General features: G+C 42.1%; 1 protein-coding gene across 2 annotated transcripts in view; it reads right to left on the bottom strand.

The window, feature by feature from the left end:
• RAB3GAP1 (RAB3 GTPase activating protein catalytic subunit 1) overlaps window positions 1-14,570 on the bottom strand; it is a 110,164-nt gene that overhangs the window by 52,993 nt on the left and 42,601 nt on the right. For both annotated transcript variants that reach the window (XM_056533222.1, XM_056533223.1), the window contains exons 10-14: window positions 11,349-11,417; window positions 8,436-8,509; window positions 6,260-6,352; window positions 3,019-3,188; window positions 782-877 (exon numbers count right to left, since the gene is read on the bottom strand). In XM_056533222.1, coding sequence (XP_056389197.1) covers window positions 782-877; window positions 3,019-3,188; window positions 6,260-6,352; window positions 8,436-8,509; window positions 11,349-11,417 — 502 coding nt within the window. The remainder of the gene's footprint in view (window positions 1-781; window positions 878-3,018; window positions 3,189-6,259; window positions 6,353-8,435; window positions 8,510-11,348; window positions 11,418-14,570) is intronic.

The following is a 14,570-nucleotide window of genomic DNA, read 5'->3' as shown; positions in this document are numbered from 1 at the left end:
GATAGATAGCAACAGGAGAATACAGCAGCACACTGGTAGCACAAAGATATAGATAAAACATGAGTATATAGATACAACATTAGAAGCTATTCAGCTATGGTGCAGTAATGAAATATTGAGATACTTAGCTTGCAATTTGGCGGCCAAATAGCTTGGACCGTCCCACCACGGTAAGGTGATCTCATTGGGACGGACCCTACACTATGAATATGCCTCTGTGTGAATAGATCAGCAGGCATTGCAGGATCTGAAACATCCAAACCACCTTATATACACCTGATAGAGGTGGGTGGGGTGCAAGAACCCACATGGAGGTAGCCACTCCCCCATGGTGGGACGGTCCAAGCTATTTGGCCGCCAAATTGCAAGCTAAGTATCTCACTATTTCATTACTGCACCATAGCTGAATAGCTTCTCATGTTGTATCTATATACTCATGTTTCATCTATATCTTTGTGCTAGCAGTGTGCTGCTGTATTCTCCTGTTGCTGTATATTTAGCCCAGCAGCCTGCATCTGTAAGCCAGGTCCGTATAATAGTTTGGAATCAATAGTGCTGGCCAACTTATTCTTTGTTTAGATAGATAGATAGATAGATAGATATGAGAGAGATAGATAGATAGTTATGAGATAGATAGATATGAGATAGATAGATATGAGATAGATATGATATAGATAGATGAGATAGAGAATAGATAGATAGATATGAGATAGATAGATAGATATAGATAGATATGAGGAGACACATTGTTCGGAAGACATTGCCCTACGACATAACTTACAAAGTCCTCGCTATCTGCCGGGGCGTCCGGTTCACCATTAGAGCCGCCGCTCCTGGACTCTGCAGCATCCAGTGATTTTGCATCGGGAAACAGGAACTACAAGAAAATGCAAAAGACTCGGCTGTTCACAGGTTTATTCACTTTCTCACTTTTATAACATTTAAACATCTGTCTCTCTTATAGAAAGAGCTGAGCCTTTGCCTTCAGTTGCAGCCGTCTACACACCTCACATAGCAGGGGACAGGCTGCCAGCAGATACTAATGACCGCCGCTCATCTCTTAGGGAATGATATTGAGGAACGAGATCCAACATGCTTATCAATTTACCCTTAAAGCAGATACAGGGGGACTGTCCGGCCGCCCCGATACATAACAGATTGTCAGTAGGATATGTCAACAAGTATCTGATGTCTATGGTTAACTGTAATATGGTCTATGAGGTCTACAGTGGTGCAGCCCATGGTAAAAGCTGTCAGGATAGATGATAGATAGATAGATAGATAGATAGATAGATAGATAGATAGATAGATAGATATGAGATATGAGATAGATAGATAGATATGAGATAGGTAGATATGAGATAGGTAGATATGAGATAGGTAGATATGAGATAGATAGATATGAGATAGATAGATATGAGATAGATAGATATGAGATAGATAGATATGAGATAGATAGATATGAGATAGATAGATATGAGATAGATAGATATGAGATAGATAGATATGAGATAGGTAGATATGAGATAGGTAGATATGAGATAGGTAGATATGAGATAGGTAGATATGAGATAGGTAGATATGAGATAGGTAGAGATAGATAGATATGAGATAAATAGATAGATATGAGATAAATAGATACATAGATATGAGATAGATATGAGATAGATAGATATGAGATGGATAGATGAATAGATATGAGATAGATAGATATGAGATAGATAGATATGAGATAAATAGATAGATAGATATGAGATCGATAGATATGAGATAAATGGATATGAAATAGATAGATATGAGATAGATAGATATGAGATAGATAGATATGAGCTACATAGATAGATATGAGATGAATAGATAGATAAATAGATAGATAAATAGATAGATATGAGATAGATAGATATGAGATGAATAGATAGATATGAGATAGATAGATAGATATGAGATAGATAGATATGAGATAGATATGAGATAGATAGATAGATATGAGATAGATAGATAGATAGATATGAGATAGATAGATAGATAGATAGATATAAGATAGATAGATAGATATGAGCTAGATAGATATGAGATACATAGATAGATATGAGATGAATAGATAGATAAATAGATAGATAAATAGATAGATAGATATGAGCTGAATAGATAGATAGATATGAGATAGATAGATAGATATGAGATAGATATGAGATAGATAGATAGATAGATAGATATGAGATAGATAGATATGAGATAGATAGATAGATAGATATGAGATAGATAGATAGATAGATATGAGATAGATAGATAGATATGAGATAGATAGATATGAGATAGATAGATAGATATGAGATAGATAGATAGATATGAGATAGATAGATAGATATGAGATAGATAGATAGATAGATATGAGATAGATAGATATGAGATAGATAGATATATATGAGATAGATAGATATGAGATAGATAAATAGATAGGAAATAGATAGAGAGACAAATATGTGATAGAAAGATCCAGATACACAAGTTTAGAATTTCGATGCACAAAAAGGTTTCAGCACAAGTCTTGAATTGAAGAAATACCAGAAGAAGCACCGCAACCTCTTTATAGACAGATTAATGAATAGATAAACATGAAAAATATAATAATATCTAATATAATAATATAAATGAATAGGCAGACAGATGGAGGGACAGATAGGTATGTGATAGATAGATATTTTCCTGTGATTAGCGCTTTGACTTCTAGCAGGTTATTGTGACAGATATGCAAAGGGTAAAAATAACCCTATTACGCATTTTCCAGAGAAACGTTTTTAGCGCCATAACATCCCGATATATCAGGAGGCAGAACCGCTAACAAGGTAAACAACAGATCTGATGAATTCACACATTAGGTAACACGGCTGCACCTACTCATTAACACATTCATTAGCTGCTAAGAGGAATCTGTTATATTAGGGTCACGATAAGTAAAGGGGAGAGAAAAAAAATGTCTAAAAATAAAACAGATAAAAAGTTCAGTGCGAAACCTACAAACAAGACAGCGTTCAGGACATCGGAGCTTAATGGGGTCTCATCTGCCCCTCGGTGCTTGCGGATCTTCTTCCTGGCACTGCTGACCATGCCGGTGACAGACAGCTTGTGTATGGGGACTGGTGCCGGCTCAGTGAGCTTTGACAGAGCCTGGCTAATATCAGCTGCGTCTATAAAGAGACAACACAAAGGACATTGAATGCGGAGCCTGACTGCATAGAAGTATTAATTTAGAAAGATCTGCGAGATGCTGCTTAGCAACCAGATCCTTCTGCTTTACTGCAAATCCCTACATCTTGCGAATAAAAAATAAAAAATAAAAAAAAGAGAGAATTTTTTTTTTTTTTTATATTAGATAAAACACTGTCTGGTTAGTAAGTTAGTAGAGCAGGGCCCCCTGTTCAGACATCATTTTTAAGTCAGTGGCTACAAAGAGAGTCTCCTGCTCTGGAGGACCCAGCATGTCCAAACATTTCAACACAGCCCATTGATTTAAAGGAGATATCCATCAAAAATGTACTTATCCCCTATCCAAAGCTGGGACCCCCCGTGATCTCCTGAACGGGCCCAGTTGCTCAGTAAGGAGCCTGCAGCACGCGCTTCATTAATTTCTATGGTAGCGCCAAAAAGACCCGAGTACAGCACTCGGCATTATCGGCACTCCCATAGAAATGAATGGAGCGTGTGCAGTCTACACATAGATGAAAGATGTTCCTCACTGAGAAAGCCGGCATCCTATCCCAGAGATTGCCGGGGGTCCCAGCTGTCGGAACCCCCGCAATCAGCTACTTATCCCCTATCCTGTGGATAGGGGATGTTAAAGGGGTTATCCACCCTAAGGTGATTTAAGTAGTTCGTACCTGCTAGAACTGGGTGTTTCCTATTGAATTTCGGTATCTAAACTACACATCCCATAGTTTGAGGTATGAGGTCACTTTCCTCCCTCCCACACATCAGCCACCCCACCCATTGAAACACACCTGTGATCCCTTTAATACAACACACCAGTGTTTTCTAATGATGGTGCCTACAGCTGTTGCAAAATTCTCTCTCTCCCACCCAGTGGTCACTCCCCCCATTGAAGCAGGACAGACTCCCTCTGATCACCTGACTAGTGATGTCAGGTCTCGACGCACTGCAACCTGGGAAATCCTGATACCGGAGTAATTTTGTATGCTGATAAAAATAAATATTGGGGCAATAATCACAGAAGAATTGTGAGAAAACCGTCACACACAGGTACAGACACTACAGTATATTATGAACTACACTAACTTTACAGCCCCTGTAGCACAGTTAACTAAAAATAAAAGATTCTGGAATACCCCTTTAATTTTCGCTGGAGTTTTCCTTTAAATGAAATGAAAACCATATAACTCTTTTTACTGCCTGTGGTGGTGCTACAGGGAAGCTGAACACTTGCTACCAGGTTGTCCACCTTGTCCAAAGCAGAGAACCCTCTAACTGCAAAAATATAGCTGATTTCAGTGACACACATAATCTCTGCAGAATTTAGTGAATCTAAATGTGCAAGGAAAGGGGTGTTCCAGCCCTAAAAAAACCTAACCCCAATCTACAGGACAGGGGATAGGTATCTGACCTGTGATCTTTAACCCGCGATCTGAGGCCCCTATAATCTTTAGCCCGCGATCTGAGGCCCCTGTAATCTTTAGCCCGCGATCTGAGGTCCCTGTGATCTTTAGCCTCGATCTGAGGCCCCTGTGATCTTTAGCCCGCGATCTGAGGCCCCTGTGATCTTTAGCCCGCGATCTGAGGCACCTGGGATCTTTAGCCTCGATCTGAGGCCCCTTTGATCTTTAGCCCGCGATCTGAGGCACCTGGGATCTTTAGCCTCGATCTGAGGCCCCTGTGATCTTTAGCCCGCGATCTGAGGCCCCTGTGATCTTTAGCCCGCGATCTGAGGCCCCTGTGATCTTTAGCCTCGATCTGAGGCCCCTGTGATCTTTAGCCCGCGATCTGAGGCCCCTGTGATCTTTAGCCCGCGATCTGAGGCACCTGGGATCTTTAGCCAACGATCTGAGGCCCCTGTGATCTTTAGCCCACGATCTGAGGCCTCTGTGATCTTTTGCCTCGATCTGAGGCCCCTGTGATCTTTAGCCCGCGATCTGAGGCCCCTGTGATCTTTAGCCTCGATCTGAGGCCTCTGTGATCTTTAGTCAACGATCTGAGGCCCCTGTGATCTTAAGCCTCGATCTGAGGCCCCTGTGATCTTTAGCCTCGATCTGAGGCCCCTGTGATCTTTAGCCCGCGATCTGAGGCCCCTGTGATCTTTAGCCCGCGATCTGAGGCCCCTGTAATCTTTAGCCCGCGATCTGAGGCCCCTGTGATCTTTAGCCTGCGATCTGAGGCCCCTGTGATCTTTAGCCCGCGATCTGAGGCCCCTGTGATCTTTAGCCCGCGATCTGAGGCCCCTGTGATCTTTAGCCCGCGATCTGAGGCCCCTGTGATCTTTAGCCCGCGATCTGAGGCCCCTGTGATCTTTAGCCCACGATCTGAGGCCCCTGTGATCTTTAGCCCGCGATCTGAGGCCCCTGTGATCTTTAGCCCGCGATCTGAGGCCCCTGTGATCTTTAGCCCGCGATCTGAGGCCCCTGTGATCTTTAGCCTCGATCTGAGGCCCCTGTGATCTTTAGCCTCGATCTGAGGCCCCTGTGATTTTTAGCCTCGATCTGAGGCCCCTTTGATCTTTAGCCCGCGATCTGAGGCCCCTGTGATCTTTAGCCTCGATCTGAGGCCCCTGTGATCTTTAGCCCGCGATCTGAGGCCCCTGTGATCTTTAGCCTGGGATCTGAGGCCCCTGTGATCTTTAGCCTGGGATCTGAGGCCCCTGTGATCTTTAGATTGGAACCTCGACTCTCCCGTTGTATGGAGTTGGTGGGTCGTCACACACTCCATTTATTGTACATCGCGGACCCCCAGCAATCAGACACTTATCCCCTATCCTGTGGATGGAAGATAAGCTTTGAAGGGTTATAATCCTTCTTTAAAATCCACACGAATACTTGGGTAAACATCTGACTAGGCCAGTGTTTCCTAACCAAGGTGCCTCCAGCTGTTGTAAAACTACAACTCCCAGCATGCCTGGACATCCTTTGGTTGTGCGGCATGCTGGGAGTTGTAGTTTTGCAACAGCTTTACGCACCCTGGTTGGGAAACACTGAAGTAGGCAATGGCCCATGTAAAAACATAGAAGAATAAATATCACTAGGACCGTGATTACCTTTTCCATTTTCCTCAAAGGCAGATTTGCCGAGTAGCTCATCAGTGGATTCTTTACGGCGACAAAGTCTAAAAAACTCTGAAACAAAATCACCTAAAAAGAAGAAAGAAGATGTGTTAATATGTGTAAAATGTAGGAGACAATGATTAAAAAGCTTCTGTCATAATAACCCCTTATCCGATGGATAAGGATCTGATGAATGGGGCCCCCACCAATTGAGAGAACAGAGTCCTTGTTTGTAAAGAGTGTCAATCAAATATGTGCTATGCCGATCCATTCAGACTCTATGGAGCTGACAAAGATCGCCCAAATTTAACGGGGTACTCCGGAGGGAAAAAAAAAAATTTCAAATGAACTGGTGCCCGAAAGTTACACAGACTTTTAAATTACTTCTATTTAAAAATCTTAAAGGGGTTATCCAGGTAAAAAAAACTTTTTTATATATATATATATCAACTGGCTCCAGTAAGTTAACCATATTTGTAAATTACTTCTATTAAAAAAATCTTAATCCTTTCAGTAATTATGAGCTGCTGAAGTTGAGTTGTTCTTTTCTGTCTAAGTGTTCTCTGATGACACCTGTCTCGGGAACTGTCCAGAATAGAAGCAAATCCCCATAGCAAACCTCTTCTACTCTGTGCAGTTCCCGAGACAAGCAGAGATGTCAGCAGAGAGCACTGTTGCCAGACAGAAAAGAACAACTCAACTTCAGCAGCTGATAATTATTGGAAGGATTAAGATTTTTTTAATAGAAGTAATTTACTAATCTGTTTAGCTTTCTGGAGCCAGGTGATATATAATTTTTTTTTTTTCCTGGAATACCCCTTTAGGGTACGTTCACACATACGCAGATTTGATGCACAGGATTTTCTGCTTCCGATTTCAATGTAAACGAAATTACTGAGCGCAGCTTCTAATCTGCAGTTACAAATCCTGCGCTTCAAATCTGCACAGGATCCCGTACGTGTGAACTTATCAGCTGCTGTATGCTCCAAAGGAAGTTGTGTAGTTCTTTCCAGTCTGACCACAGTGCTCTCTGCTGACCCCTCTGTCCGTGTCAGGAACTGTCCAGAGCAGGATAGGTTTGCTATGGGGATTTGCTCCTACTCTGGACAGTTCCAGACATGGACAGCAGGGGTGTCAGCAGAGAGCACTGTGGTCAGATTGGAAAGAACTACACAACTTCCTCTGGAGCATATAACTGGGCGATTTTTATTTATTAAAGTTTTAATTTTTATTAGTAGTAAAATAAAACAAAAGCTAAATAAAGGGGTAAGACTGTAATCGTACTGACACATAGAAGAAAGATAACGTGTCAGTTTCACTGTAAAGTACACTACACTAAAACAAAAAAAACAAAAATTATTATTTTCATTCATGCCCAGATTCCTTTTTTCCCCCTAGTTTTGCAGTATATATTATAATAGAATAAAAGGTGTCATTGCAAAGTAAAATTGGTCCTGCAAAAAACAAGCCCTTATACAGTGGCTTGGCCCCAACTCACCGACTTGATTCATACATTTCTCCCTGTAAGGGTTTAGGACAGTGTTTTACAAACAGTATGTCTCCAGCTGTTGAAAAACTACAACTCCCAGCATGCCCGAACAGCCAAAGGCTGTCCGGGCATGCTGGGAGTTGTAGTTTTTCAACAGCTGGAGACAAACGGTTTGAAAAACACTGCTTTAGGGAGATATTTATCAAGGCAGGTGAAGTCAAAGCCACTGGTAACCAACCCAAGGACTGGCGGTTCAGACAACATAAAAGTGACGACAGGTTCCCCTTAAAGGGGCACTCCGGCGCTTAGACATCTTATCCCCTATCCAAAGGGGATAAGATGCCTGATGGCGGGAGTCCCGCCGCTGGAGACCCCCGTGATCTTGCACGCCGCAGCCCGTTTAAAATCAGTCCCCGAAGCATGTTCGCTCCGAGTCTGATTACTGTCGATCACAGGGCCGGAGCGTTGTGACGTCAAGGCTCCGCCTCCGTGTGATGTCACGCTCCGCCCCCTTAATGCAAGCCTATGGGAGGGGGTGTGACGGCGGGACCCCCGCGATAAGGCATCTTATCCCCTATCCTTTGGATAAGGGATAAGATGTCTAAGCGCCGGAGTACCCCTTTAAGAAATAAGGTCAGTGGATAGTTGTAACCAGCATTTTCTTTGTCACTGACTACTTACCCAGCATGCACTGAGGATTATCTGCTTTTCTCACTCGGACTGACCACTGAGGAGCTTGGAGTGGATCCAAATCCCTAAAAATCAAAAATAAAAAAAAGTGTCTTCAGCGGAATGATGAAAGGAACATTCTATGACACGAGGAGAGAACAGCAGGATACGATTGGAAAAAGGGAGAATTGTACAATAAATCAGACTCGTCCAGGACAAATCCAACTCCTTCCCAGTAATAACCGGAGATCCCTCATAGGAGAAGAAGAGGATATCTACAGGGTGAGAGTGGAAGCACCAAACTACATATAAGTACTTTTTAGCAGCTGTATGCTACAGAGAAAAATCTTTACTTTTTGAATTTCTTTTTTGTCTTGTCCACAGTTCTCTCTGCTGACACCTGATGCCCGTATCAGGAACTGTCCAGAGCAGGAGAAAATCCCCATTGCAAACCTATGCTGCTCTGGACAGTTCCTGATACGGACAGAGGTGTCAGCAGAGAGCACTGTGGACAAGACAAAAAAGAAATTCAAAAAGTAAAGATTTTTCTCTGTCGCATACAGCTGCTAAAAAGTACTGGAAGGGTAAAGATTTTTTTAAAGAAGTAATTTACAAATCTGTTTAACTTTCTGGCACCAGTTGATTTAAAAAAATATATAAAAAAAAAAGTTTTCCACTGGAGTACCCCTTTAAAGGGGTACTCCACTGGCCAGTCTTTAGTGCTGTTTTCACGCTGCGGGGGTCGGCCACGCCCCTTGTGGTGTCATGGCCATGCCCCCTCAATGGTAGGGGGTGTGACGGCCTTCATGCCCCCTCCCATAGACTTATATTGAGGGGGCATGGCCGTGACGTAATGAGGGCGGAGTATGACGTCACGAGGGGGCGTAGCGACCCTGAAGCCCACACCAGCGTTCGGAACTAAGTGTTCCGAACGCTGGGGAGTGGAGTACCCCTTTAAGGAGCCCACCTAGTTTTGTATACATTTCTTACATCTAAAACCACCATACACTTTGGTTAGAGATGGCTACAAATGCTAATTTCAGCAGAGTCAGCTGACCATCTAATGTGTATGGGGCCTCCTGACTCTACAATGACGGCAGATGTTAGAGAGGGAATAGGGATTTCAACGTGACCAATCCCATTTGTTCTTAGGGAGATAAGCCATCACAGGAGGAGCCTGGCAGAGGTTATCCTCCCACCCCTTATTCAGAATGTGTATGATCAGCAAAGATGAGTATGCATGTATATGGGGGGGGGGGGGGGGGAGTATTGTTCGGCCTAGAGCTATCTAAAATGTATAGCTAGCTGCCATTTATTCTATGCAGCTTTAAAGGGGTATTCCAGGAATTATTTTTATTTGACTATGCTACAGGGGCTGTAAAGTTAGTGTAGTTCCCAATATGGTGTCTGTACCTGTGTGTGACGGTTTTCACACAATTCTTCTGTGATTTTCACTCCAATATTTATTTTTAACAGCATACAAAATGACTGTTGTCTCAGATTTTTCCCAGGTTGTAATGTGGCCGAGACCTGACATCTCTAGTCAGCTAATGACAGGGAGCCTGTCTGCTTCAATGGGTGGAGAGATCGCTTGGTGGGAGAGAGATCAATCTGCAACTAATGCAACAGCTGTAGGCACCCTGATTGAAAACCACAGGTCTTTTGAATGGATTCAGCTCATTTATGTTTCAATGGGAGGGGTGGCTGATGTGTGGGAGGATGGAAAATGGAACTATGGGATTTGTAGGCAAAAGAAGAAAACTCAAACAGGAAATACCAGTTAAGAAAAAGCTAACGACAGTATTATGGTAATCTCATGGCATAGCCATTTGGCTCCGAGACAAGTGCAGATCCTTTCTAAGCATGACCATTACTGCCTTCCAGGTATGTACTAAAATCACCTTATGGTGGATAACTCTTAAAGGGGTATTCCAGGCAAAACCTTTTTTTTATATATATATATATATCTCAACTGGCTCCGGAAAGTTAAACAGATTTGTAAATGACTTCTATTAAAAAATCTTAATCCTTCCAATAGTTATTAGCTTCTGAAGTTTTCTGTCTAACTGCTCAATGATGATGTCACGTCCCGGGAGCTGTGCATGATGGGAGAATATCCCCATAGGAACTGCACAGCTCCCGGGACGAGAGTCATCAGAGAGCAGTTAGACAGAAAACAACAACTCAACTTCAGAAGCTAATAACTATTGGAAGGATTAAGATTTTTTAATAGAAGCAATTTACAAATCTGTTTAACTTTCCGGAGCCAGTTGATATATAAAAAAAAAGTTTTGGCCTGGAATACCCCTTTAAGTCACCAGGTTGATGAATCTTTCCATATACTCAAAGGAGAAGACCTCTATTAATCAAGACAGGAGAGGTGAAGCTGCCATGGGCAGCTCAGACAGACTTGTGGTTCTGGCAACATGAAAGTGATGACATGTTCCCTTGAGGGGTTAAAAGTCCAGGATCAGTGTTATCTCCAATGCTGGGGTGGCTGTACAAAAAATCACGCCCTGCGAGTGATGCTAGATTCTTGTGTCGGCAAATGTGAGGAAAAGGTATTATGGGTCCAGCATCATTGTATAGCGAGAACAGACAGTTTCCCTTCACTGTTCACAGCAGTGTTTCCCAACCAGGGTGCCTCCAGCTGTTGCAAAACTACAACTCCCAGCATGCCCGGACAGCCAAAGGCTGTCCGGGCATGCTGGGAGTTGTATTTTTGCAACAGCTGGAGACACCCTGGTTGGGAGACACTGGTTCAAAGAGTATGATCCTGCTCATCTGAAGCTCATAAAGGTGCACAGGCGGAAGGTTGTGTGTCCATCACATGACAACACAGGTTTTCATTCAATGACTGGTCATAACAGACGGCAATGAAGTCTTTTAACACGCGGACACTCCCATCCCGTAGATTGTACTTACGAATACACGTCATTGTCCACTATGATGCCTTCAGACAGGCAGGGCCAGGTGGTGGCCAAGTGCAGCTCACTAGGAGACAAGGAAGGATGCAGTTAGTGGATGAGAACTGTGTGCACTCCGGTACTATCCACAAGTCATACAGATGGAGAAGAAAATTACTTTTCACATGAAGATTTTATTGTAGTCTCTTAATCACTGAGAGAACACAAAGCAAAGCATTCTGGAGCGGAATATAACAGTGCAGAGGACGTAGGGAACAATAAATGCATTTACTTAAAGGAGAGGTCTCAGAAATTCTATTTATTTATCTAATATCTATCCATCTAATATCTATATCTGTCTCATATCTATCTATCTATCTGTCTCATATCTATCTATCTACCTACCTCATATCTATCTATCTATCTATCTCATATCTATCTATCTATCTATCTATCTATCTGTCTGTCTGTTATCTCTCTGTCTCTCTCATATCTATCTATCTCTCTCATATCTATCTATCTATCTATCTATCTCATATCTATCTATCTCTCTCATATCTATCTATCTATCTATCTCTCATATCTATCTATCTCTCTCATATCTATCTATCTCTCTCATATCTATCTATCTCTCTCATATCTATCTAGCTCATATCTATCTATCTAGCTCATATCTATCTATCTATCTATCTAAAATCGGTTTTAGGCAGCACACCAGTCCAAGTTCAAATAAAGTGCGGTTTTATTTTCCCATATCCAGATACAACGTTTCGGCAGTATCACACTCTGGTGTGCTGTTTCCGTGCTTTTGCTGTGTATCTATCTATCTATCTGTCTCATATCTATCTATCTGTCTCATATCTATCTGTCTCATATCTATCTGTCTCATATCTACCTCATATCTATCTATCTATCTCATATCTATCTATCTACAGTGGGACAAAAAAAAGTATTTAGTCCGCCACCAATTGTGCAAATTCTCTTACTTATAAAGATGAGAGGTCCTGTAATTGTCATCATAGGTTATAACCTCAACTATGAGAGCCAGAATCAGAAAAAACATCCATACAATCACATTGTCTGATTTTTTAAGAATTTATTTGTAAATTATGGTGGGAAATAAGTATTTGGTCAATAACAAAAGTTCATTTCAATACTTTGTTATTTCCCCTTTGTTGGCAATGACAGAGGTCAAACGTTTTCTGTAAGTCTTCACAAGGTTTTCACACACTGTTGCTGGTATTTTGGCCCATTCCTCCATGCAGATCTCCTCTAGAGCAGTGATGTTTTGGGGTTGTCACTGGGCAACAGGGACTTTCAACTCCCTCCAAAGGTTTTCTATGGGGTTGAGATCTGAAGACTGGCTAGGCCACTCCAGGACCTTGAAATGCTTCTTTCACTCCTTCGTTGCCCGGGCGGTATGTTTGGGATCATTGTCATGCTGAAAGACCCAGCCATGTTTCATTTTCAATGCCCTTGCTGATTGAAGGAGGTTACTACTCAAAATCTCACAATACATGGCCCCATTCATTCTTTCCTTTACACCGATCAGTCCTGGTCCCTTAGCAGAAAAAAAGCTCCAAAGCATGATGCTTCCCCCTCCATGCTTCACAGTAGGTATTGCGTTCTTTGGATTCTTCTTTGGATTCAACTCAGCATTCTTTCTCCTCCAAAAACGACGAGTTGAGTGTTTACCAAAGTTCTACTTTGGTTTCAAGATCACCATATGACATTCTCCCAATACTCTTCTGGATCATCCAAATACTCTCTAGCAAACTTCAGATGGGCCCGGACATGTACTGGCTTAAGCAGGGGGACATGTCTGGCACTGCTTGATTTGAGTCCCTGGCGGCGTAGTGTGTTACTGATGGTAGCCTTTGTTACATTGGTCCCAGCTCTTCAGGTCATTCACTAGGTCCCCCCCATGTGGTTCTGGGATGTTTGCTCACTGTTCTTGTGATCATTTTGACACCACAGGGTGAGATCTTGTGTGGAGCCCCAGATCAAGGGAGATCAGTGGTCTTGTATGTCTACCATTTTCTAATAATTGCTCCCACAGTTGATTTCTTCACACCAAGCTGCTTGCCTATTGCAGATTCAGTCTTCCCAGCCTGGTGCAGGTCTACAATTTTGTTTCTGGTGTCCTTCGACAGCTCTTTGGTCTTGGCCATAGTGGAGTTTGGAGTGTGACTGTTTGAGGTTGTGGACAGGTGTCTTTTATACTGATAACAAGTTCAAACAGGAGCCATTAATACAGGTAATGAGTGGAGGACAGAGGAGACTCTTACAGAAGAAGTTACAGGTCTGTGAGAGCCAGAAATCTTGATTGTTTGTAGGTGACCAAATACTTATTTTCCAACATACTTTGCAAATAAATTCTTTAAAAATCAGACAATGTGATTTTATGAATTTTTTTCTCATTCTGTCTCTCATAGTTAAGGGATACCTATGATGAAAATTACAGCCTCTCATCTTTTTAAGTAGGAGAACTTGCAAAATTGGTGGCTGACTAAATACTTTTTTTGCCCCACTGTGTCTATCTATCTATCAATCAGCAAAGGCCCCTTTGTTCCCCGTTAAAGATATTAAATTTGATTCCATTATCTTATTCCACTCTCTCTATTCCACTCCTTGTCATGTGTTCTGAGATATCAGTGTTGTCATAGGGACAAAGTGTGATTCTGAACCCCTTTCCACACATGTTGATATTGGTCTTGATCCATCTTCCCTAACCAGTAGACCTCTAGCTGTTGCAAGACTACAACTCTCATCATCTGTCAGAACATGATGGGAGTTTTAGTTTCTCAACAAGGTTTGGGAACCCTGATGTAGAAGGAGTTAGAATCCATTAAATAGCCCTATGGTGAGGCTGAAGAGGGTATATCTAGAATACTGCATATAGAAAGGCCGCTATTATATGATATTTGTTCCAACCCCCAGCCCCTTAAATGGCATAACCCCTATAAGTTGTCCTCTTTCGTGCAGTTTTTTATAATTGTATATAGGTGCATATGATGGGTGCAATTCTTAAGGGAGATGTCATAGTTCTCACAACTCTCCTAACCTCTTGAACAGAAACTTCTGAACTAGGCAGAATAGCCATTTAGGACTATAGAGGAGTCATGCTGGGATCATCCAGCTTTGCTGAACATAGGATAAAAATATTCAGGATAATCTTTTAGGATTGACAAATGCCTGTGCTTCAGAACTGCAGTTAAAGGGGTACTCCGGCCCTAAGACA

Source organism: Hyla sarda, chromosome 8, assembly GCF_029499605.1.
Source record: "Hyla sarda isolate aHylSar1 chromosome 8, aHylSar1.hap1, whole genome shotgun sequence".
Classification (NCBI taxonomy): domain Eukaryota; kingdom Metazoa; phylum Chordata; class Amphibia; order Anura; family Hylidae; genus Hyla; species Hyla sarda.
The sequence above is the reverse complement of the archived record's forward strand: the minus strand, read 5'-3'. Positions and strand labels throughout refer to the sequence as shown.